This window comes from Dipteris shenzhenensis, chromosome 24 (assembly GCF_047967505.1).
Source record: "Dipteris shenzhenensis isolate YYH24624 ecotype China chromosome 24, Dip_SZ_1.0, whole genome shotgun sequence".
NCBI classification, from domain to species: domain Eukaryota; kingdom Viridiplantae; phylum Streptophyta; class Polypodiopsida; order Gleicheniales; family Dipteridaceae; genus Dipteris; species Dipteris shenzhenensis.
Genome location: NC_141619.1, coordinates 35329965 through 35356326, shown reverse-complemented (window position 1 = coordinate 35356326; position 26362 = coordinate 35329965). Strand labels below are relative to the sequence as shown.

The window sequence follows — 26362 nt, the reverse complement described above, 5'->3', positions numbered from 1 at the left end:
AGAAGCTGATTTCTTAATTTTGCATTTCATACTGAGACCCAACTCTTCAAATTTCAGGACATTGGATTAGATTAACCCAGCGCACTGAATCAAAAATTATCACCTAACTTTGATCCAGAATATTGCCAAGTGTCATAGATAACAGTGCTAAATCATCACTCACAGAACCAAGGAAATCCAGTCGTGAGATAAATCTACCACAACGTTGGATGAGCTTAATTCAATGCCGCTGAATTAATCCTGAGTTGAAATTTTGTCTGAGTAACACAGCCTAAACCAGGAGATTCACAACAAGTCGAAACAGTCTTGAACCTCAGAATCCTACATGCACCTCAGATTAGGAAGAATATTAGGATCTGAAGTCGCCCCAGAAGACAGCGCATTGAACATCGACCTAGATCCCATTTTGGGCCCAAGCATCGAATCCCTAAGGGAAAAGTCTTCCTTGAATAGTACATCTTCTGTACTAGGGCTATACTTTGAGTACGACTCGAGTACAGACGAGACATTGAGCATGGAGAGCAATTCACATAACCGAAATGACACTCAAGTATCCATAGCTCCAGACTCAGGGACTCGGTCCCCAACACAGTCTACTTCTAATAGAATTTACGAAGGAATAACCAACTTCTTTGGAAGGTTCAACCCAGAAGCTCAATTGTTTGAAAAACACGAAAAACATTAACCCATTTGCTCATACAAACCCGATGACCTCAAGACCGCCTGTTGTCACGGAAACACTCACGAGGGTGATGACGCCACCCTCTAAAACAGATTTATGGTCTCAAAATTTACACGCCAGGGAAGGGACAACCTTTCAAATTGATTTGAAAGCTGGACCATCCAAACCTCAGAGAGACTATCATCAATACCAAGAGACGCAACAACGAGAGGGATTTGTCTCAAGGTTCCCACCACCACCAATAGGACCAAGACAATTAGTCCAAGGTGGACCTCAAATCCCAAGACCCCCAGCCACAACAATGGCATATCAAGGGCCAATGCTGAGGTTTAATCCGGTAACATTAGGTCCTAATTTTACCCCAACACATCCAACGATAAACCCATCAACTGATGTGCCTATTACATCATTCTTTGTGGATCCTAATGTGGGACCATACACAATGCTGATTCCACCTCAATGACCATAAAGACCACAACCACCACCATCTCCATACTATGGTCAACTGCAAATGTCATACCCACATCCACCTCCTATTCATCAGATGGTATTTTCTCATGAAGCGTTGAGAGCGTTAGTGCAAGCTATAGGAAGGGGGCGCCAATGCAAGCTGCAGCACTTGCAGCTAGAGACAATAAAGGATCTAGAAATAGATCCATAGACATTGCTAAATTGATCACAAAATTCCTAGGCAAAGGTGATCCCATCACCTACGTCCAGCGCTTTGAACAAGTGTGTGCCGCCTTTGGAGACATCTCCGATGGTGACAATATAGGAGCGTTTGGAATACAATTAGATGGCAAGGCAGGAGCTTGGTATTGAGCTCTCAAGCCTGAAGAGAAAGACACATGGGTCACCCTAAGAGGAGCGTTTATTTTGGACTATTTTCCAAGTCGTCCAAAATGGAATCCTCTTAATCAGTTGAATCAAATAAAACAGGAGAAAAGTTCCTTGTGGGATTATGTAGTAAAAATTAAGCATTTGAACGCAAGATGTGAGCCCCATGAAAGGCTCAACGATGAACAGCTCTTACCTCAATTTTTATTGGGGTTACGAAGTCCTAAACTGCATGACTGACTCACCGTGTTGAATATTGCATCATTTGAGGCATGCATGAAGGAAGCAAGCAGGTTGGGAGATAACATGGTAGAGAACAAATTTCGCAAATGAAAACCTTGGTCAGAAAATCTACCCTGAAAAGTTAAACTAATCAGGAATACATATGATCAACCACCAACGAGTCTCTTCACTATGCCTGCAGTATACTTTCCTTGGTGCTCTGCAAGGGCAAGCTCAGCTTCACTTGGTAATCTGCTTCCATCTTCCGCATAGGTCCCTGCCCCATATGGTGAGCCACCTCGGATCTCATCAAGTTTAAACATTCCAGCACTGAAAGTGTATCCAATTGGGACGAACAACATTCCATGATGGGCTAACTGTGTGATTGCCGTCCAGCTGCAAAAACGAAGATGGTTACCTTGCCACACCACAGTAGATTGAAAAAAAGATGCTTCAGCACCAACTTGAAACCTAACGGTTCATACTGGAGCCTAATGCAACTAATCAATTCTAAGAGTTAGTCTGTCTATTATCACTCGTATCTATCATGTCTCGGGCAATTTATCGTTTTGGTAGCGTGCACAAAGATGATTATCTGTATGATGATAAGGAAGGTGCTAATGAGTGATGGAACAACTTGCAGTGCATAAGGAGAAAGCAGCTTACGCAGTGGTCTCCTGCCGTCCTCCCTGTGTGCCTATGCTTACAAACATACCAGCCGGTTTCCCAGCAAGTTCCTGGGTTCGCCAGAGCTGGCCAGTGGAATCAAAGAAAGCCTTCATTTGGGCAGCCATCGCCCCATATCGTGTGGGAAACCCAAAAATCAGAGCGTCCGCAGCTGGTAGCTCACTCGCAGAGATAACAGGGATCCGTTCATCTTTGGGAGGCGCTCTCATTCTTTTAGCCAAAGCCTCAACATGGCCATACATGGAGTAGGAACTGAACAGCCCACGAAGAGAATATGCACGATGTAAATCTTCAGATTCGTGGAAGGAACTGCAGGTGAATCGATTGTAGATTGATTGTTTGCGACTGTGGAATCGACGGACACTTCCCGACCTTGTGTATCCGTCCTGTCATCCCGGATTTGCTTGGGGGAGAGCGGAGGAGACGCCACAGGTGGGTGTTTCTTTGATCTGCTGGGCACGCAACCCTGTCCCTTTCCCATGAGACTTGTTACATGGCTATAAGAAAATCACGTGAGGTCATCTCAAGGACTACTACATCGTCTACAAGACCATATAAAAATATTACATATGTATTGACTATAAAAAAAATCCCTTGAGATGATCTAAGAAAATTTCTCACGTGAATATAGTCCTTGGGTTATGTTCATATCTCAATAACATGCATAATCTAAGAGTTTAATTACATAACCTTTTCTCACTCTGAATTACACCCAAGGACTACATTCACGTAAAAATATTGATAAATCTAAACTTAATGTATGCACGTTAAGTTTGATCATCTCAAGGGATAAATTTTCTTATATGCCATATGAGTTTTCATGATGTTCTCTAAACAGCTTGGTTTGTTAAAGACCTCACGTTGGGCCATGTGTTTATTAATGGGATAATGACAAATAAAGGCTCTGGAGGTTATACCAAGGGGGGGCTATGGGGCCGATTAATATTGCCTATTCTGGTATACATCAGTGGTGGTATGCTATTGGTCTATGCAATAACCAAGATCTCTATATTCGAGCTATCTTTCTATTAGCCATTTCTCCCTTATTCTCGGTAGCGGGTTGGCTACACTTATAGCCCAGATGGAAACCTGATATTTCCTGGTTCAAAAATGTCGAGTCTCGCCTTAATCACCACTTATCAAAACTATTCGGAGTGACCTCCTTAGCCTGGACGGACATTTGATTCACATCGTTATTCCCGAATCTTGAGGTACATGTGAGATGGGATAATCTATTAACTGCACTCCCACATCCGCAAGGCTTAGGACCATTTTTCTTGGGCTTAGGGAGGAGGAACTATTATTTTAACATTCCTAGGTGGATTTCATCTGCAAACACAAAGTTTGTGGCTAACGGATAAATTGCTCATCACCATTTAGCAATTCAGTTGTTTTTATTATTGCCGGTCAGATGTACAGGACTAACTTCGGTATCGGACATAGCATGAAGGAGATTTTCGAAGCCCACATTCCTCTAGGGTGCAGGTTGGGTTACGGACACAAGGGACTTTATGATACAGTAAATAATTCCCTCCATTTTTTATTAGGCCTTGCTCTAGCTACTCTAGGAGTCAATACTTCCCTAGTAGCACAACACATGTATTCCCTACCCGCTTATGCATTTGTAGCACAAGATTTCACGACCCAAGCTGCATTATATACTCATCACCAATATCTTGCTGGGTTTATTATGATGGGGGCCTTCGCCCACTAAGCCATATTTTTATTCGGGACTATAATCTGGAACAAAATAGGGATAATGTATTGGCAAGGATGTTGGAGCATAAAGAAGCCACAATAGTAGTCATGCTGGCTTTTGGAACTATAGAAAAGCAAATTCTTATTGAACTTGTATTTGCTAAATGGATACAATCCGCTCATGGTAAAGTTTTGTATGGGTTCGACGTACTTCTATCTTCAGCGGATAGTCTAACATTTAATGCTGGTCAGAGCCTATGGTTACCCAGTTGGTTAGATGCTATTAATAATAATAGTAACTCATTATTTTTAACAATTGGACTTGGGGATTTCTTGGTTCATCATGTTATAGGTTTACATACAACTACATTGATTCTGGTAAAAGGCACATTAGATGCACGTGGCTCCAAGTTGATGCCACATAAGGAAGAATTTGGTTATAGTTTTCCTTGCGACGGGGTCTTGGTAGGGATGGTACTTGCGACATTTCAACCTAGGATGCTTTTTATATGGCAGTTTTCTGGATGCTTAACACTATTGGCTGGGTTACTTTCTACTGGCACTGGAAGCATATCACCCTGTGGTAGGGAAATGTAGCCCGATTCAACAAATCCTCTACTTATCTCATGGGGTGGTTGAGGGATTACATATGGTTAAACTCTTTTCAACTAATTAATGGCTATAACCCCTTCGGCATGAACAATTTATCTGTCTGGGCATGGATATTTTTATTTGGCCATCTCGTTTAGGCTATTGGACTTATGTTTTCAATTTCCTAGTGCGGTGACTAGCAAGAATTGATTGAGACTCTATCTTGGGCTCATGAATGGACACCTCTGGCTAATCAGGTTCGTTGGAAGGATAAACCAGTAGCTCTTTCTATTGTTCAAGCCTCGTTCAAGCACAATTAGTGGGATTGGCTCACTTCTTTGTAGGTTATGTATTTACTTACGCCGCTTTCCTAATAGCATCAACATCGGGTAAATTTGGATAGATATTTTATAAATAGATATAGCTATATTAGAGGAAGAAAAACAAAAAATAGATATTTCTATTTTTTGTTTCACCCGCTCCCCAACTAGAGATAGGTATTGTACTAGGCTTACCCTCGGCATCTGAGATGGGGGTGAACTGATCACCTTATCATTGGCTTGAACCTATTCCTGATCAAAATAAGTGACAGATTATATGCGTTGTTTTGCTTAGACTGTAATCCAAATTCAACCTATTTTGAAATACTATTTCATAATAACATTCAAGTATCGCTAATAAATTATGGCAAAAAAAAGTCACATCGAGAAGGAAAAGGAAAAACTTAAATTGGTTGAGGAGTATCGTTTTGTTTTGTCAGTCTCTGAAACGGGAAATGAAAAATAGTTTATCAATACATAATAAATTAAAGATCTCTAAGGAATTAAAATCCTTACCATGTAACAATGCACCCACCCATCTTCATAATCGTTGCTCCTTAACTGGATGACTTAGATCCAATTATTCAGACTTTGGTTTGTCTAGACATGTATTGCGTGAAATGGCACATGCTTGTATGTTGCTTGGGTTGATAAAATTGAGTTGATAGAATGATATTACTTTCTGTGCAAAATGAAACAAAAGTCGTTAATAAATAAATATTTATTTATTTGATGGATCTACCCAAGGTCAATGTAATTATTTAGGGATTGTATAATAATTACATTGAATGATTCAATTATGTGGGGTAGAGCAGTTTGGTAGCTCGCAAGGCTCATAACCTTGAGGTCACGAGTTCAAATCCTGTCTCTGCAAAGTCAAATATTGGTTTGGTATTCGGTAACATAGTGGATGAGAAACCCTTTTTGCATTGTCATCCCAACTATTTAATGTACAACCTTCTATATACCAGGGGTATTTGTGCATTCCCATTGATTCCCGAATAATCTTGAAGTTATTAATCCTCTGCTTCTCCACATTGAATGTTAGGAACAAATCTTTGATTGTCATTTTTTACTTCCAGCAATTGCTAGCCCCCTACCTCAAAATGAATGAGACAAAATTTTCCACCATTCACGAAGGGGGGGGGGGGGGTTAAGTTGAATGATAATTTGATTTGACTACTAGGACAAAATAATTTGTCTCCATGATATACTATGTTTTATACCGCTCGAATATCAATAATCAATGAGCCCCTTTAACTTAATGGTAGAGTATCGCCATGGTAAGGTGTAAGTCATCGGTTCAAATATGATAAGGGGCTATTGAAATGAATTTCAAATTTTACTACTTTTTGATAGAAACGCATGCATTGTCATGATTATAGTGGGTAATATCGACACATATATGCTAAGATTCGATCAATAATTTTGATCAATTTTAGAATTCTAGTAAATTCTGATGTCATTGGACTAATTCCCCAATCTAAAAAGAGATTTAGCAATGATATTATCCTAATTTCTCCCCTTATCCACAACAAAGATACTTTATTACCTAACTAGAGAGAATTTTTTATATGTGGAGCAAGAATAGCTGATAAATAGTAGTTAAGAACCAGATAGTTGTTACAAAATCAACCCCCCACTCCTTTCAGCACTTCTTGTCCTGATTCAAACCGAGATAGAGGAAATGTGTGGTTATGTAATATTCTTAAACAAAGAAATAGATCTAATTCTTAATTAAAAAAAGAATTGAGTTATTCTTAGTATGGGTATTTAACCCCGGGAATTCTAATGATCTGTAAATTTATCCCTTTACACTAAAGAATCCGCAATTAATATTTATATAGAAAATTTATAGTTATGACTCTTTTTAATTTTCGTAGAATTCAAAATCATTTAATACTCAAATCATTATATACTTTAGGACTTACGTCAAGCAAGACTGGTTCTTTTCCCTAATACTACCCATTGGAATGATTTGAGATCAATACAAGCCATGTTTTAATGAAACCATCCGAGTGAGGATCATATTACAAAAGGAAGTGATGGTGCCTAATGAGGGCAAAACTAAATATTTTTTGTACTTTTCCTTAGGGTTCTGACATTGCCATGCATGTGTCCACTTTTTGAATTTGAGCAATATTTATCAAAGGAGTGCATGAGCAATGAAAATTGTTCCATGTGTAAACATAGATATCAAGTAGAAAGCACAAAGCAAAAAGAGAAAAGTACAAATCAAAAAGCTAACAAGAGAGGGGCATGCTCTCTAATATTATAAATAACCGGAGAGGAAATGTCCGACTTCTCCCCATGCGTAACATGTGGGTTTTCTTTCTTTGTTTTACAACATTCTTATTTGACACTTTCATATTTTAAAAGTTTCATTATGTTAGGTTTCTTGGAAGAGGGAAGAGCTTCTTATTCACCAATGGAATGTGTAAGTAAAATAACATTATAAGAAGCTAATTGACCCTCCATAATGTTCTTGATAGTGATTGGCTAGGAGAAAATCGAACAAAATGGCATTGCTAGCTATAAAATTGATGCACGACAACACCAACAATCATATGATTATAGTCCACTTTAAAAGTTACAATGATGATTTCTTCTATGTTATCAAAGAGAAATCATTCGAGCAATGATGATTTCTTCTATGTTATGAAAGAGAAATCATCCGAGCAATGCCCCACAATTCATGTATTTTTCTTGCTTCAATTTTCCAAAATCACTCATTTTCGTATATCACGTATAATAAAAGCAATTATACCACTTGTATTTACATGTGGGATGAGGTATGACGGATCTATCGCACCTACTGTCTAAAAATTTCATGATTGTTTTTAATCTCTGTGCTAAAATGCCAAAATTAAGATGATTATATGTTAAAAATAGTGATGTTGTGCTCAATGACACGTCCATAAATAAATACAAGAACATAAAAGCTTACTAAGAATCGAGAGCTTTTAAGATATCGGAGGAATAATAAGGTGGTTTTTGCAAGGAATTACACAACCTTCCTCTCATGATGGGGAAAAAACTAAGGTCAAGTGATTGCTCATGTGACACTCGTAGAAATTGATTCCTAGGGCATCCTACCCAAAAATGTGTTGTTCACATATGCACCTTGGAGAGTTACACGAGGGCATGGTGGTTGTTTCTCAATGCCTTTTGCTTTACATGCTTCTTTGACACTACACATGTATGCACATCCTCCTTCACCTTCATGTTCTTCATTGCCACCGAATTACTGGCAGCTATGTGGATCGGCGATGGTGCACCTACCCCTGGAGTTGAGCCTTATAGTCTCTCCTCCAGGAAGCCGATTGTTTGATGCTGCTGGGTGTTGATGATGCTGATTGACGGCGGGGAATGCAAAGGGAATAAGTAGTCTAATGTAGCAGCATCCTCCGATAAGCAAGCTACGAGGGAGCTTGAATGTTGGTGGTCTACTACATGCGAGGCTATATCATGAAACTAAGGACGAGAAGTGCAAAACATGGAAGAAGAGAAGCAAGGTGGCAGCTGCAGAAGAGCAGGATCATCAACAAATAAGAACGTTTCGATGCAAAGACCATGATCTCTCTGCTCTCCCTTAAAACTGGCGAATATGTATGTATGAGGCCAACACAAGATCTTAGAGGCGTTTTAGAAGCTCACCAACAAAAGCTGTGGGAAGAAATTGGATACAAATGACTTGGCAAGGGCAGGAACTTTAAGTAGAGTGCAAAAGCTCATGCATGGCATGGGGAGGTGTTTGAAGATCACAACAACACAAAGCAACTATAGATGCGCAAGATAGCGGACGTGTCTATAGGTGCTTCAAGAATAGAGAAAATACGAGCGCGTCTATTTGTGCATCTATTAGCGCATCTATTAGCACATCTGCACTGTGACTTAGATGCAGATTTAGATGCAAAACAGAGAATATAGAAAGTGAGATTTTGGTGCAAGCTGATAAATGTACATCACTACTTTCTTAACATTGCCCATGATTACCAAAGCACATAATTTTAACAAAAATATCAATGCTTTTTGGCAAACTCACATATACAAAAATAAAGTGAGGTGAGCAGAATGAGACAATATGTAAAATACTTTTGCCAATATCAATGATGGGCTCCAGTTTCAATCTTATCCTCAATGAGATGAACCCTTGCCAAACTATCTACTTCAAAATCCAAACCAGTGTTAAGATCTACAAATACATTCAACCCACTACTACTTGTGCTACTCATGTGCTCATCGAAATCAGCATCACTAATGGTAGGCTCGTCCTCACGGGTAATGGCCTCAATAGCTGTATCTCCTATCTCATGATCATCCTCCTCTCTCGTATCACGGTCATCATCACCTCCATGGCCATGATCATCCTCCATATGCTCCATATTAGGTATGACATGCCACCACCTATTATTATCCACCATTGGTTGATAGGCAACCTAATTCAAACACAAATACAATCATGTTATTTTCCTTGCATCGAAGGTATCAAATATTTAAAAGTGAGTGTTTTTATATGTGTGTACAATACATGTTCACATTGTTACGGTAGTACTAGTGTGTCCTTCTTACTTTGCCAAAACTTTGTGGAGTCAATAGCTACAAAGCCACTTGCATGGTGTTTGATTGTTGCATAAGGGCCTCTTTCCACCACGTCCTTGAACCACTTTACATCCAAAACATACACAAAGAAGTGTCGAAAGTCAAGCTTAACAATATCTTGGATTATGCCACAATAATCATCCATGGCTCCATTGGCTCCCTCAAAGCTAGCAATGACGCAGCAATCTTATGTGTTTCTCTTATCATCAATCCGTTGTGTTCGAAAATGCTTACCCTCACACCATATAGCATTGAACATAGTACATTACACCAAGACAAAATCAATTAAATAGGCAATCCAAATTGTTGAAAGCTCCTAACTTATGCATAACATTCTATATACCGACCTTGCTCACACATCCCCTAACATACTCCCATTCTTCCATTGTGATATGCATCCCCTCGTCCTTGCCATATCTCTTGAGGTCGGTAATTTATTCTCCCTTGGAAGTATTTTACGCAATAGCCTGCACGTGAAGACCATAAATGAGAAAAAGCATTCGAGTAATTGACCCACTAGCATAATTCACCATGTTTGCAAAATAGACTTTAAAGCTTACTTGAGCAATGCATTCAAACTTGCATTACTCCATCCATAGATGGTCTGCAAATTTAGTAACTCAAGGGAGGCATGTAGAATAGAGAATGTGCACCCCTCAAAAACAGGAGTCGATGCTGCGATAAAATGATCATCCTGCTCCATGCTATCATCCCTACCTGAGGATTGATGGACATATAAATCCCACATCATGTCATCAAACGCCTCCTCCTCCATGGCCTCATGAGGTAATGGCGGAGGGCTACTATCACCATCACTCCATGCATCCGTAACGGTCCCTCTTGAAGATCCCACCTCATATCTCCATCGCTTTGCCTCCTCATGACAAGCATAGGGCAACATATGTAGGTGTGACACTGCATCTGTATCAAATTAAAATGGGATCATAACTCAAACACATTAACACCTCAATACCTCTCAATCAACCTTAACTCTTTAACACTTACCATGTTTACAATCGCATCCCATTCTCCATACTTTGAGACGTGATTGAGTGTAATTCTGCGTGCACGATACATGTTTCCTCGACATCAATCACACATACATTTGATTTTTTGCTCCAACCACATTTCGCGATGGTGTGGATACGGAGGGATTCATCCTCACTGGGGCTACTTGTTGACAATGAAGACATCCTACATATAAACAACTTAAAAAATTTCTTCTTGGATGAGTTGTAAATGTCAAAACTCTATGGAGCATCTAAAAGCACGTCTAACACCGCGTCTGTACTGTGGAGTGCGTCTATAGGCACGTCTAAAATTACTTTAGACGCATAGACTGCGAGCTGATTTTCGAACCTACTTTTAGCGTGCTTGCTTTTCTTCACATACTTTTAACGTCGCACGGCTTGCTTTCCTAAACACAGTTCCAAGCATCCACACTTATCTCCAAGCACCCACACTCATCTCTAGGCTTACACAATCATCCCCAAGCACACAAGAGAAGAGGGTGAATAAGGAGAAGAAGAAAGAGAAGCAGAGGGTGAACAAGGAATAGAAGAAAGAGAAGCAACTTTGAAGAAGGACAAGAAGCTTCCATACCTCTATCCAAGGTAAGTCTCTTGACAGTTGATCTTCTTTAAAAGTTGCTCTCTTTGGATTTGTCCTTTATCGTATGTAGGTCGAACGAATGTTTTTTGTACTAGTGTGGTCAGGCACATGTCCTTTTTAATTTCTTAGAAAAAGGCGTCTGTCAGAGCATGTCTATGGACGCATCTAATAGCGCATCTATAGACATGTCTGCCTTTTGGGAAAATCGACAACCGTGCCTATAGATGAGCTGTTAGACATGTCTATAGATGCACTCCGACAATCTTAGCTGTTCTCCCCTTTCCCCTTCCTTTTCCTTCTCTTTTCCCTCCCCCTTTCCCTTCCACTTCCACTTCCAAGAAAAGGATTACATATTGAATGATGGAAATAAGTGATTGCATGAATGAAGAAAGGGATTGCATGAATCATAGAAAGGGATTGCATGATTATTGCATTCGTGAGAAAATAAGGGATTGCGTTCTCTTTTTCTCCCCTTTCTCCTCTCTTTACTTCTCTTTTCTCCTCTCTTTTTCTCTCTTATCTCCTTTCTTTTTTCTCCTCTCTTTTCCTCTCTTTTTCTCTCTTATCTCCTCTCTTTCCTTCTCTTTTTGTCTCTTTTCTCATCTCTTTCCTTCTCTCTTTTTCTCTCTTTCCCTCCTCTCTTTTCTCCTCTCTTTCCTCTCTTATCTCCTCTCTTTTCTCTCTTTTTTTCTCCTCTTTTGCTCTCTTTTCCTCTCTTTTCTCCTCTCTTTCCTTCTCTCTATTTTTCTCTCTTTTATCCCCTCTTTCCTTCACCTTGTCTCTCTTTTTCCTTCTCTCTTTTATCCTCTCTTTCCTTCTCTTTTCGTGGTAATTTTCCTCTCTTATCTCCTCTCTTTCTTTCTCTTTTCGTCTCTTTTCTCATCTCTTTCCTTCTCTCTTTTTCTCTCTGTCCCTCCTCTCTTTTCTCTCTTATCTCCTTTCTTTTTTCTCCTCCTTTTCCTCTCTTTTCTTCCTCTCTTTTCCTCTCTTTTCCCATGTGAAGCTTTAATAGCCTGGCATTGAGCAAGCAGATACAAACTCAGGGGGGTCACTCATCATATGTAACCCTATCACGTGAGTTCAACAGAAGGATATTTTTTATTCCTAAAATTTACAGAAATAAATATACATAAGGGACTTTTTAAAATAGTTTTGGAAAAAAATTACAGATTTGTATAGAAAAGGGGTACATTTTATCAATGAAAAAATTTACAGATAAGGGATTTTAAATATAGGCCTTGAACGCACGTGATATAGAGGGTTTAGACATAGTGACCCCCCCGAGGATACAAACTTCTGTCACTCTAATTCAAAGAATGCAGGAGTCTATAAATGCTTGCTCAATGTCAGGCTGTCACTCTATTTTTTCTTTTGCATCTAGTGACAAGGGCATGCTCGATGGTAATCTTCTTCTTTTCTTTTCTTCAATTCATCATGTGGCCAGGATCTTCAGCCTCATCTGATCTTCAAGATGCCCATCTTTCGGGAGTTATATAACATTTTGGGGCACCCTCCCACTCCTACGAAGTTATACACATACATGACAGGTACTACAAACACCCCTCATGAGTTGGCAGTACAGACTCCAAACCACCTGAATCCCATACCAGCTCAGATTACCCCAACAGAGTCGAGATAGCCCAGCTGGCTATAGAGCTTAGCCCCTTCTCCCCTGCTGTAGTCAAGAGGTCCTTCTGCCTCGCAAAGCCGTCAACGTACTCCCGTGCCATCGAGAGTCGCTTCTCCAACTATGAGTGGCCAGGGTACTCCTGTGCACTCGAGAGTCGCTTCTCCAACTACGAGCGGCCAGTGTACTGTTAGATATCAATGCTCCACTCTCGTGTAACTATGCGGGAACTAGCTAACTCTACTTGTAACCACCCCATATGAGGAGAAGGCATTTGAGTAGCTCGGTTATCCAGTAGGTCCTGGTTTGGACACCAGATAGGGGCCATGTGTGGCCTGATGGCTGCACAGAGTTGGCACACTGCCAACTAGGCTACATGTAAGTGCAGGAAGGCATCCCATGACTGACCACACTGAGGGTAGAGAGAGCATTTCCCAGGGCAGCCCACTCTCGGGTTGCGGGGCCCGTTTGGAGTCCCAGATGATCCCAGATGGCTGTGGGCCGAATGGTGACCATAGGTTGGTTGCTCTACTTTATGCCATGGTTCTATCGTGTGGTCGATGGCCTATTTTGGGACCGATCCCTAGTCGACCGTTTTGGGCAAATTGGGTTAGTCGCCCATTTGGGTCCAACCAACTACGACTAGTGGCTATATAAGAGCAAGCCCGTGAAGCCCATTTCATCATTGGCTACAGCAACCATGATTCCTTAGCATCAGCCTCCGTCCTCTACTGTTTCTAGCTTGCCATCGAAGCTTCTTTCACAGGAGCGCACGGCTGGGAGGCAGCACCATCTATTGTATCAGTTCTATAGTAATCAAATTTTTGATTCTCCATACTATCTGTTTTTCTCTCTTGCGTACGAGATCCTATTATCTGTTGAGCATAGATGTTGTATTGTTTTCTTACATGGCATCAGAGCCTAGACTCTAGCAAGAAGATTTAGTAGTGTGTTTCTGTTTGCGAGTAGATTGTGAGAGATGCCCAGCTCGCAAGACTACGAATCCCACCGTTTGGCGAAAGCGAAAAGTTGGATGGCTCTAACTATCCACTCTCGAAGTTCAAGATCAGGACCATCCTAAGCACATATGAGCTTTGGGATACTACTACTGGGGTGGACATGAGGCTGGTTGCGAGACCGGATCCAACCAATGCAGGACAACAGATAGTACCAATTGCGAATGAGATTCTTGCGTGGACAAGAAGAAATGCAGATGCGCTGTGTTCTATTATCTGTAGTGTAATTGATTTCATCATGGCATTAATTCAACATGTCACCACAGGAGAGGAGGCATGGACGGTCTTGAAAAATCAATACGAGAACATGAATCAGACGCGGATTCAGAATGTGGAGACTCAACTCGTGAACGAGAAATTGTCTGAGTCTGAAGTGGCAGAGAAGTTCATCACCAGGGTGAAGAATCTGCGCGATCAGATGACTGCAATTGGCATCACCATCACCACTGAGAATCTAGCACGAAGGTGCATACGGATTCTCCCACCAAAGTACGACGGTCTTGTTACGGTGCTGAATACGTAGAACAGAAATCTACCCCTCAACTTTGAGGATTTCAGCGCGATGCTTCTGGAGGAGGAGATGCGTCAAACTGGAGAAGATTCGGCTTTCTATGCTGGATCAAAGAAAGGTAAGGGTAAGGACTCTAGTAATCCATCTTCTTCTGATGATAAAAAGAGAAAGAAGAAGATCAAGTGCTTCTATTGCAACAAGGTAGGGCACAAGCAGAATGAGTTCCAAAAGAAGATTGCAGATGAGAAGAACGGAGTAAAGAAAGAGTCTGGCAACAGTGCGCAGGTAGTACCAGTAGAGCTATTCATAGCAATTGAGGAGATTTGCACGAAGGCAGTGCATGTACCTGCGGATGAACCTTGGATTATTGACAGTGGTGCATCACGCCACATGACCAGTTAGAAGGATTGGTATACCTCTCTACAACCGGTAGGGAATGACATCCTGGTAGCAGTCGGCAATGATGCAAAATGTCCAGCAAAAGGAAAAGGTACGATTTCTCTCAAGTCAAATGGAGTTGTAAAATAGTTGTTTGATGTTCTTTATGTGCCAGATATCAAGAGGAACTTGTCCATTTCTACGATCACGGATTCGGACCTCAAAGTTCACTTTGATAAGAATGGTGCTTAGATTTTGGATCTTCAAGGGAAGGTTTTTGGTAAAGGTACATGGCGCAACAACATCTATGAACTCTCAGCTTTCAGTGCTTGAGCCGATGTGAAGAACACTAAGCTGTGGCATGAGAGGTTTGGTCATCTAAACCTTAGTTCTTTGAAGGAGATGCATAAAAGTGGAATTATTGCAGACCTGGTTCGTGGTAAGGAGCTCAAGAAAGCAAACCCAATTCACGGTGTCCTGGTAACAGGACCAGTGTTGCTTTTCTTTTTCGAGTTTGGGAGCAAATCTCTGCAGGTAGCACAGCCGAAAAGTGCAAGAGTGCATTGTCTCAGATTGAGACACCCTTCGCGGTGTGGTGAGAGGGCAATATATGTTGCGGGTGAGGGCAAAGCCCATGGTGACTTTATTTTTTTTATTCGAGGCCATTTCGGGGCCTATTTTGGAGGCGAAAGTTCTCTACAAGCACTGAGAGAAAGGCCCTATTTTTACTGTGCGACCACTGCTCTACAGGTCGGTGAAAAGTTGCCACAGAAATTGCATCGTATGCCTGTGCGCAGAGATATTGGGAGTTACAGAATCATCCTTATTGCCTATTGATGCAAAATCATCACTAGGAAGTGACTGTGTGGTCAAATACCACTTTTGTCAGTTTTGCAGATTTGCCCTTGTGAGGCAGAAGCTGTGTTTGTTGCAGTGACATAATATTTTACAGTGTTCTGTAATGGTTTCTAATTCTCTTTCACAGATTGTCACTGAAAAGCTTGACAAGAACAACTTCCAAGCATGGAAGTTTAGAATGACGAATTTCCTTATGGGAAAAGGCTATAGGGAGTTGATTACAGGAAATGAAGAAGAACCAATTCTTCATAATGTTCCCAATCAACGGGAAATGCAGGCATTTAAAGGATGGCATGACAGAGCCAAAAAAGTTATGTACTTGCTGTCTATCAGTATTTCAAATTCTATGATTGTGCATATTTAGGATGCAAGCACGCCAAAGGAGGCATGGGATACTTTGGAAAAATGTACAGCACAAATACACAAGCCAGGAAAATGCAGCTCAAGCAGGAGACACAATGTGCAGAGAGAAAATATGAGCATCAATGACTACCACATGAAGGTGAAGAAAATTGCAGATGCACTTGCTTCCATTGGGTCGCCAGTGGAAGATGATGATTTATTTTCTGTGACCTTGAATCGTCTAGGAAAGGCTTATGCACAGTTCCGAACATCCATTGCCATCCGTGAAAAATTCCTTGATTTTGAGGAGTTGTTTGCTCTTCTAATTTCTAAAGAGCAGAGAAATAGTGGTGCATCTTCTTCAGGAGGAACTTCAAAATAAACTGTCTTCTACTCAAATGCTGGAAGAGGTAGAGGCAGAGGCCGATCTGGAGGCCGTGGTAGAAATCAAAATATGTAGCAAACTCAAGAAAACCAATCCTATGGAGGAGGACATGGTAACTCTAGAGGCAGGGGGAGCCAAAGAGGTCGTGGGGATGGCAGAGAGGCCAAATGCAAACAACAATTTTGAATGCTACTATTGTGGTAAAATGGGTCATATGGCTAAAGACTGCTATAAAAAGCAAAATGACATCATGAATGGAAAATTGTAGTAAGGGAATTATGCATCTTCTAGTAGACAGGGTGATGATAGAAATGAGCATCTATTTATGGTGCAGCACATGACCAATTCTGTGACAAGTGCAGAAGAAAGCAATGATGTGTGGTATGTTGACTCAGGTGCATCAAACCACATGACAGGTCATGCAGAATGGATGCATGATGCAAGGAAAATGGAAAGACGAGGATTTGTGGAGACTGGTGATGATATTGCACATCCTATTGTGCAGATTGGTAAAATTCCTTTGTCTATGCAGGATGGGAAAAAGAAATACCTGTCTGATGTATTTCATGTCCCAAATATCACCAAGAACCTGGTTTCTGTTGGTCAAATGGTTGAGCAGGGCTTGTAGGTCAGATTTAATCCTCATGGATGCTTTGTTGAGGATATGAAAAATAACAGTCGCTTGATAGCAAAAGGAAAGAAGAAGGGCAGGACGTTTACATTGGATGTGAACATGCTTGAATTGAGTGCAACAATGTTTGCACATGGAACCGGTGTAGTTGCAGATATTGATATCTGGCATAAACGTATTGATCATGTTAATGTACAGCAACTTCAATCAATGCAAGCCCAAAATATTGTTGCAGGATTGCCTAAATTCAAGGTTGCAGAAATGCATAAGGTATGTGAAGCCTATCAATTTGGAAAACAGGCAAGGAAACCATTTCCTATACATGTTCAAGAGAGTAAGAAGCCATTGGAATTAATCCACTCTGATGTGTGGACTACTAAAGCTGCATCTATTGGAGGCTGTCATTATTTTGTCACTTTTATTGATGACTACAGCATAAAAGTTTGGGTGTATTTTATGAAAAAGAAAAGTGAAGTGTTTGGGCATTTCAAAGCTTTTAAAGCTATGGTTGAAAAAGAAACAGGCCTGCAAATAAAATGCCTAAGGGTAGATGGAAGGGGAGAGTAACTCTCAAATGAGTTTGCAAGGTTCCTGCAGGAGCATGGCATAAAGCAGCAATATTCATGCAATCATACCCCATAGCAAAATGGACTTGCAAAAAGGAAAAATAGGCATATTGGAGAGGTATCTCGGGCCATGCTAAATGAAAAAGACCAAGATTATTATTGGGCTGAAGCAGTTGCTACAGTAGTTTACATAATGAACAGGACTCCCACTGCAGTAATACATGGCATGATGCCAGAGGAGATGTATACTGGTAGGAAACTAGATATTTCTCATTTGAAAATTTTTGGTTGCATTGCCTATGTTCATGTGCCAGATGAGTTGAGGTCTAAGTTGGATCCAAAAGCTGAGAAGTGCATCTTTATTGGTTATTCTCTGTAGCAGAAAGGGTATAGATGCTATAACCCTTCTACTCGTAAGTTTATAGTGAGCAGAGATGTTGTTTTTGATGAGATGAGCAGCTGGTATAAACCAGTAAATGTGATTGATGATATAAATGCACAAAATGGTAATGCTGCATAGAATTCACAGCAACAATCACAAAATATTAGTGGATCTACAGTGTCCTCTAGCAGTGGTTCACATACTTCGCCATGGATAGGTAGATTGAGATAAAGAGAATCTCCTCCAAGCAATGCAGATAGTGGTATGTAGGTATCACGAAAAGGAAAAGAGAAGGTAGATCAGCCCATGTTTGATGTGAATGCAGGCCACTCTTATGTGGATGGTGAATCCAGTGGCTCAGAATAGAGCATTGATGATGAGTTGGGTATTCCTTCTATTGTTACACATGGAGTAAGGAAGACCAGGGATGTTTTGAGAGCACCTGGAAGTGAGCCTATTTTGCACAGGTCTACCAGAGCTAGGTATCCTATGGATAGGCTAAAATATGATGGATTTACAGCCAGCCTTTCTTCACTTTTGCACACAACAACAATACAATAGAAGAGGGAAATACCCTATACGTCAAACCCTAGAATACGTGGTTCATATGTGAACCCAAACCAAAAACATACGTGGTAGTCTAACTACACCACGAGTACAACTAACATAGGCGGTGACATAAATGATAGTCATCCAGGAGATATATCGGGGTAGAGCTTGATATCTCAACACTCCCCCTCAAGCTTAAATCCATCTCACGTACACCAAGCAAGCTCCTAAATCTGCGAAGCTTCTCGGTACCCGATGCCTTCGTAAAAATATCAGCCACCTGCTCCTCAGTGCTGACATAGACAAGATCAATCTCACCAGCTAGAACCTTCTCTCTCACAAAGTGATAATGCACCTCAATGTGCTTCGTTCTAGCATGATAAACTGGGTTATTAGCAAGCATGATGCTGCTAATGTTGTCACAATGAATGACAACTGCTGCATGAATTGACTGTCCCATATCTGCAAGTAGCTTCCGTAACCAAGCTACCTCACATGCAGCCATTGCTGCACCCCTGTACTCAGCCTCTGTGCTCGACAAGGCAACTGTTGGCTGCTTCTTGCTGCTCCAACTAATGGCACCACTCCCAAGGGAAAACATAAAACCACTAGTAGATCTCCTGTCTGAGACACTACCAGCCCAGTCAACATCTGTGTATCCATGTACCTGTAATGCACACCTAGCTTCATAAAACAGTCCATAATGCAATGTGGACTTCACATATCGCAGTATGCGCCTAGCCGCATCCAAATGTGGCTTCCTCGGTGCCTGCATAAACTGACTCACCAGCCCCACAGCATAGCTCAAATCTGGTCTGGTTATAGTCATGTAAATCAAGCTACCTACTATGTGCCTGTACATAGTAATATCTTCAAGAAGCTCACCTGTCTCTGCATTGAGCTTCACATTCTGCTCCAATGGAACAGAGATAGGCTTACAACCTGTCATCCCATATTTGGACAGCATGTCCAAACCGTATTGCCTTTGCAACAGCCATATCCCACTCGGGGATCTAATAACCTCAATGCCCAAGAAGTAACGCAGCTCTCCCAAATCCTTCATCTCAAATTTCTGCTTCAACAGTAGCTTCACTTCATTAATGTTTGCATCACTATCACCTCTAATAATCAAGTCATCAACATAGATGACTATAAGCACAATCCCTCTGTTTGTCCTTTTCACATAAAGTGAAAAATCTGAATTGGAAATCTGAAATCCAATAGTGACAAGATATTGCCCTATCTTGTCTGACCATACCCTCGGCGCCTGTTTTAAGCCATACAAGGCTTTGCGCAACCTGCATACAAAATCGGGGTGTGAATTATCCTCATAACCTTCTGGCTGCATCATATAAACCTCTTCCTGCAAATCACCATGCAAGAAGGCATTTTTCACATCCATCTGATGCAAAGACCATCCCTTTGCAGCAGCCATAGCAATTACTGCTCTCACGGTTGCCATCCTTGCAACTGGGCTGAAAGTTTCCTCATAGTCAATTCCATATGTCTGCGCAAAACCTTTGGCAACCAATCTTGCCTTGTACCTGCTAACAGACCCATCAGCATTGTGCTTTACTTTGTAAACCCACTTGCAGCCAATAGCCTTCTTATCATGAGGCAAAGGCATCAAATCCCAAGTGTGGTTTGCATCCAAGGCAGCCATCTCTTCATCCATAGCTGCTTCCCAATTTTTATGCCCTGCTGCATCCTCAAAACATGTGGGCTCTGGCTCCTCTAGAACCTTGACCATATAAGCATAGTGATGTGCTGTATACCCATCATATCTCAGCCTCTGTCAACTGGATACTTAATACGAGTGGACCTCCGTACAACTGGATCAGTTGTAGGAGTCTTTAAATCATGCCTGCTTTTCCTTGCACCAGGTGTAACAACAGAAGGAATCCCAAGTTCCTCATCAAGGCTCATTTCAGAGCCGCTTGACTCTCCATCAACATGAGAGCTACCAGCAGACACATCAAACACTGGAGCATGGTCTACTTTTTCTTTTCCCTTATGTGATACCTACACAACACTATCAGGGCTGCCATGTGACGATTCACTAGATCTCAATCTCCCTGTCCATGCATTAGATCCACTAGTAGAGGACTCTCTGGGTCCACTCAAGGGTTGAGATTGCTGCTCTGCATTTATTGCAGCATTCCCATTTCCTGCATCTGCATCTCCTACCATAACAGTTGGTGCATACCAGCTGCTCATTTCATCCAATAAAGATGCATTTTTCTGCCTTTGGATCCAGCTTTGTTCTCTTCTCATCAGGAACATGAACATAAGCTATGCAACCAAATACCTTCAAGTGAGAAATATCTGGTTTTTGGCCTGTATACATTTCTTCAGGCGTCATGCCATGGACAGCTACAGTGGGGGTTCTGTTCATAATATAAACAGCAGTTGCTACTGCTTCAGCCCAAAACTAATCAGGCATGTTTTTCTCATTTAGGATCGCCCGTCCTACTTCTGCAATATGCCTGTTCTTCCTTTCTGCAACCCCATTCTGCTAAGGGGTAGACCTGCATGAGTACTTCCTTTGAATTCCCTGTTCTTTCAGATATTCACAAAATTCTTCTGAAAAGTACTCTCCCCCTCCATCAGATCTTAGCACTTTAATATGCACACCTTTCTCTTTTTCAACCATGGCCTTAAAAGCCTTGAAATGGCAGAACACTTCACTTTTGTGCTTCATAAAATAAATCCACACCTTCCTAGTGTAGTCATCAATAAACGTCACATAATAATGGCATCCACCAATAGAAGCAGCTTTGGTTGTCCAAACATCTGAATGTATCACTTCCAAAGGTCTTCTGCTCACCTTAGCATTTTTGGGAAATGCATGTGTGGCCTGCTTACCCATTTGGCATGCTTCACATACCTTTTGCATTCCCTCAACTCTGAATTTAGGCAAACCTGCAACAATGTTTTTCGTTTGCATAGATTTCAGCCTTTGTATATTCACGTGCCCAATGCACTTGTGCCATATCTCAATATCTGCAATGACACCTCTCCCATGCGCAAACATAGCAGCTTTCACCTCAAGCATATCAACATCCAAGGTGAACATTCTGCCATTTTTGTTGCCTTTCGCAACCAAGCGGCACTTATTTTTCAAGTCCTCAACAAAGCATCCATCAGGATTAAATCTAACCTGCAGACCTTGCTCAACCATCTGGCCAACTGAAACCAGGTTCTTAGTGATTTTTGGAACATGAAGTACATCTGCCAAGTACTTCGTTTTGCCATCCTGCATAGCCAATGGCACTTTACCAACCTGCGTAATTGGGTGCGCAGTATCATCACCTGTTTCAACATAACCTGGCTTATCCAAATTTCTAACATCATGAAACCACTCACCATGACTGGTCATGTGGTTAGAGGCACCTGAATCAACATACCAAACATCATTGCAAGCTGCAGCATCTCCTGACATGGAGTTAACCATATGCTGCATCACAAAAAGGTGCTCATTTCTGTCGTCACCATGCCCACTTGATGATGCATAGTTGCTTTGCTGCAACTTCCCACTTTTGATGTCATTCTGCTTTTTATAGCATGTATTCTCCTTGTGTCCAGGCTTTCCACAATAATAGCATTCTGTGCTGCTATTTACTTGCTGGTTCCTTTGCCATGAACCACGGCCTCTTTGGCTCCCCCTGCCTCTAGAGCTACCACGTCCTCCTCCATAGGACTGGTTTTTTTGTTGTTGCTATTGGTTCTGATTTCCTGCACGGCTACCAAAACGGCCTCTTCCTCTACCCCTGCCTCTACCTGTATTCGAGTAGAATACAGGTAGAGGCAGGGGTATAGCTAGAGCTACCACGTCCTCCTCCATAGGACTGGTTTTCCTGTTGTTGCTATTGGTTCTGATTTCCTGCACGGCTACCAAAACGGCCTCTTCCTCTACCCCTGCCTCTGGTTGTGCTACTTGCAGAGATTTGCTCCCAAACTCGAAATAGGAAAGCAACACTGGTCCTCTTACTAGGACACCACAAACTTGGCTTGCTTTCTTGAGCTCCTTACCACGAACAAGGCTCTGATACCATGTAAAGAATAAGGGAGAGAGATAGGAGACTCAAGTGCAGCTTTCTTCACAACACACAAAAGAGAGAGGACACAAGGTTGGAGGGTGAAGCCTTTCTTCACTTTTGCACACAACAACAATACAATAGAAGAGGGAAATACCCTATATGTCAAACCTTAGAATACGTGGTTCATATGTGAACCCAAACCAAAAACATACATGGTAGTCTAACTACACCACGAGTACAACTAACATAGGCGGTGACATAAATGATAGTCATCCAAGAGATATATCGGGGGTAGAGCTTGATATCTCAACAATTTCTTGGGCATTGAGACAGTATGGATTGGACATGCTGTCCAAATATGGGATGACAAGCTGTAAGCCTATTTCAGTTCCTTTGGAGCAAAATGTGAAGCTGAGCGCAGATGTAGGTGAGCTTTTGGAAGACCCTACTATGTACAGGCGCATAGTAGGAAGTTTGATTTATATGACTATTACCACGCCAGATTTGAGCTATGCTGTTGTATTGGTAAGTCAGTTTATGTAGGCTCCAAGGCCGCTAGGATTTGTCATTCTTTCCCTCTCTATGTCTCTCTCTCTCTCTCTGAATTCTCTCTCTTAATCTCTCCCTCCCTTCCTCCCTCCCTCCCTCCCTCTCTCCCTTTATCTCTCTCCTCTGTCCCTCTTCTCACTCTTAATCTCTCTTTCTCTCCCTCCCCTCTTCTCTCTCATTTCTCATTCTCTCTCTCCCTTCCTTGGCGGCCACGGTCTCTCTCTCTCTCTCTCTCTCTGTCTCTCTCTCTCTGTCTCTCTGTCTCTCTCCCTCCCTCCCCTCCCTCCCCTCCCTCTCACCCTGGGGGCCACGGCCGCCAGGACCCCCCCCCCTCTCTCTCTCTCTCTCTCCCCTCCTCTCCCCTCCCTCCCCTCCCTCTCACCCGGGGGCCGTGGCTACCAAGACCCCCCCCCCCTCTCTCTCTCTCTCTCTCTCTCTCTCTCTCTCTCTCCTCTCTCTCTCTCTCCCTCCCCTCCCTCCCCTCCCTCTCACCCTGGGGGTGGTGGCCGATAGGACCCCCCCCCCCTCTCTCTCTCTCTCTCTCTCTCTCTCTCTCTCTCTCCCTCCCTCCCCTCCCACTCCACATAGATATGTCTTTGGAAAGTGCTTTCCTTGTAATTTAGGTGGAGTGGCAACAAAACGAGGCAATGTTGTTGTATTCTGATACATGCCATCTACATGTAGTCATCGGGATGCGAAATAGCTTGCTCCTTCCAAAATGCATATTTTGTCTGGAATGTCAAATAAGGTCATGATGAGATTTTCGGTTTTTTTGGTATAATTCCCTTTGATTTGGACATGTTGCACTCTCAATCGCTTCCTTTAAATCATCACAGACATTGCACTTTGACATTTTTTGCCTCCTTGGGATTTTAACATATCCAAAGTTCTTCTTCCAAAGAGTATACAAAGTATGAGAAGAAGCTACGGCATCCCCTATTTGCCTTTGCTTTTCTGCAATAGAGTCAAATACTTCGAGCTTTGTCAAGCCCATTGGAAGGTGCATTTCAGTGATTATGCCACCGTTAGGGAGTTTGGTAGATATATGGGGTTGAGGTAAAGCATTTTCATGTATGAAGCCTTGCAAAATTGTTGCTGCCCTGACAATTGAGATTCTTGATTTGGACCTTTCTCTATTACTGTGAATGCTAAATTTGTTGCCGCCATTTGCCTTGGTGATTAAATCCCAATATGTACCATGGGATAATCTAGTAATATTGTGATATGCCTTATTGCAAATCTTTTTTCCATTTACAAGAGGTTTTACCTTTTGTCTTGAACTTAGCCTTTTATTGCCATTTTAAAGAAAGAAAGAGAGACTTGTGAGAAGGTATTCATTTCTTTCTCTTCCTCTTCTTTGCCACATGTGTCCTCTACATTCCCTGATGTCTGCAAGATCAATGAAGCGCATACATCTTCACTTGCAACATAGATATCCCAATGCATTTAACATGTTCTCCTCCATTACTCTCTTCCTCTTTGGTTGCTTTTGTGGATCTGCCTGGATTCGCTTTCTCTTCATGCATATGTATGACTGTTTTTGTTCCTCGTGCACGTTATCTATATTTATGCACTTCTTCTCCTCACATTTGTTTGTAACCAAGCATCCATGATTGGTCGTTGCATCCTTGGCCTTATCACAATCAAAGTTAAATATTGAATAATCCTCTGTTGATCTCATCCTCGTTTTTAACATACTCTTAGGACCATTCAATGAATTCAATATTCTACAAGAGTATTGAGAACCTTGAAACTCTTCCACAAGCTTGATTGACACCAAGTTTGTTAATATGCATGAACTCATCCACACTTGACAAGACATCGCTATTGAAACCTTTGCCATTCTCACTGTGCAAGTATTCATCCACCCCAGATAAGGCTTCGCTTCTAAAATCATTTTGTTTCTCGGAACTAATGAACTCATCCACTCCAGATAAGATGTCACTTCTATAATTGAGTACATTGAAATCATCCACATTTGAAGTGATAGAGCCTGGCACATGGGCATGCTTTTTAGGTCCTTTGATATTGTAATATACCTTGTCTTTATCATTGAAAACCACGTGCCTCTTTCTCATGTTTAACAATTGCATGCTCCATCTCATATTCTTGCCTACCTCATAGTAGGGATCACATAAGGATGTTATGTTATCAACCATACCATCATCAGTGACTTTTAGAATCCTCATCTGTGCAAATGAACATTGCTCCACTTGTTCAAATCCCAATACTTCACCTTCTGCTACAGTCTTATTTGCAAATGATCTCATTTGTAAAATGTCCCCTATAGTAAAATCCAAGGTGGTGCACTTTGTATTCTTGATAGTGTTTGTTGCATAAGTCTCATCTCTGTCCCATGCTATAAATGATTTGTTGGATGTATTGTAGGGCATAACATCTCCAAGTGTTTCCATATCTCCACATTTATACTTTAGCTCAACATGTGCGCTAAGAATCTTTGATACAGTAACTGCCACCTTATCTTCGCCAAGTCTTCCAAAGTGGCAAATTGAATTGGAATCACTATCATGGATTGTAGCAAATGCAACTACTTCTCTTTTGCTACATAAAATCACATCCATCCCTGGAACAAAATCTATAGCCATCTCCTTTGTGAGAGTCCTTTGCAAGCAAGCTGCAGTAGCAACAATTACATAAATATTAGTCTCTTTTTAATAATCTACTCATTTATTATAATTTTTAATTAGTACTTAATTTATTAGTGGGAGAAGTTATCTGATCAAGTACTCATCAGATGGACACGCCACTTTGCATCCAACTCATTAACACCTACATTGAGGTGCATGCAAAGTATTGTGCCCTTCTTCTATGCTTTGCATGGTATATCACGAATTAAACACCATTTGTGCCTCGATGTCATACACAACCATAAAAAACATGGTCCTTGGTGTGTTATTCAAACAAGTACTTATTAGATGGGGGCTCCACTTTGCATGCAAGTCAAATAAGATTTGCATGGTCAATCACGCATTATACACCGTTTTCCCCCTAATGATATGCACATCTGTAAAAAAACACGCCCTTAGGTGTGTTATCTGACCAAGGGGGGGGGTGGAGAGGAAGGGGGGAGGGGGAGGGGGGGTGGGGAATGTGGAGGGGGTTCGATCAAGTACTTATGGGATGGGCATGCCACTTTACATGTAACTCAATTCCACCTAGTTTGAGGTGTTTGAAAAGTATTGTACCCATTGGATATGCTTTGCATTTTTTATCAAGCATAAAACACTATTTTTGCGTTAGTGTCATGCACAACCATT

General features: G+C 41.5%; 1 protein-coding gene across 1 annotated transcript; it reads right to left on the bottom strand.

Moving 5' to 3' along the window:
- Positions 1-1862: 1862 nt before the first annotated feature.
- Positions 1863-2656, bottom strand: LOC147886542 (putative NAD(P)H dehydrogenase (quinone) FQR1-like 2). The gene is made up of 2 exons (XM_087395382.1): positions 2408-2656; positions 1863-2137 (listed from the first exon to the last, which is right to left on the bottom strand). The coding sequence occupies exons 1-2, from the start codon at positions 2635-2637 to the stop codon at positions 1909-1911; spliced, it is 459 nt and encodes a 152-aa protein (XP_087251508.1). The 5' UTR covers positions 2638-2656; the 3' UTR covers positions 1863-1908.
- Positions 2657-26362: the final 23706 nt, after the last annotated feature.

Coding starts and splice junctions, on each gene's coding strand:
- LOC147886542 (XM_087395382.1), bottom strand. CDS start 2,637: ATGAGAGCGCCTCCCAAAGATGAACGGATCCCTGTTATCTCTGCGAGT. Junction 2,138..2,407: donor GGACGGCAGGAGACCACTGC/GTAAGCTGCTTT, acceptor TCGTTTTTGCAG/CTGGACGGCAATCACACAGT.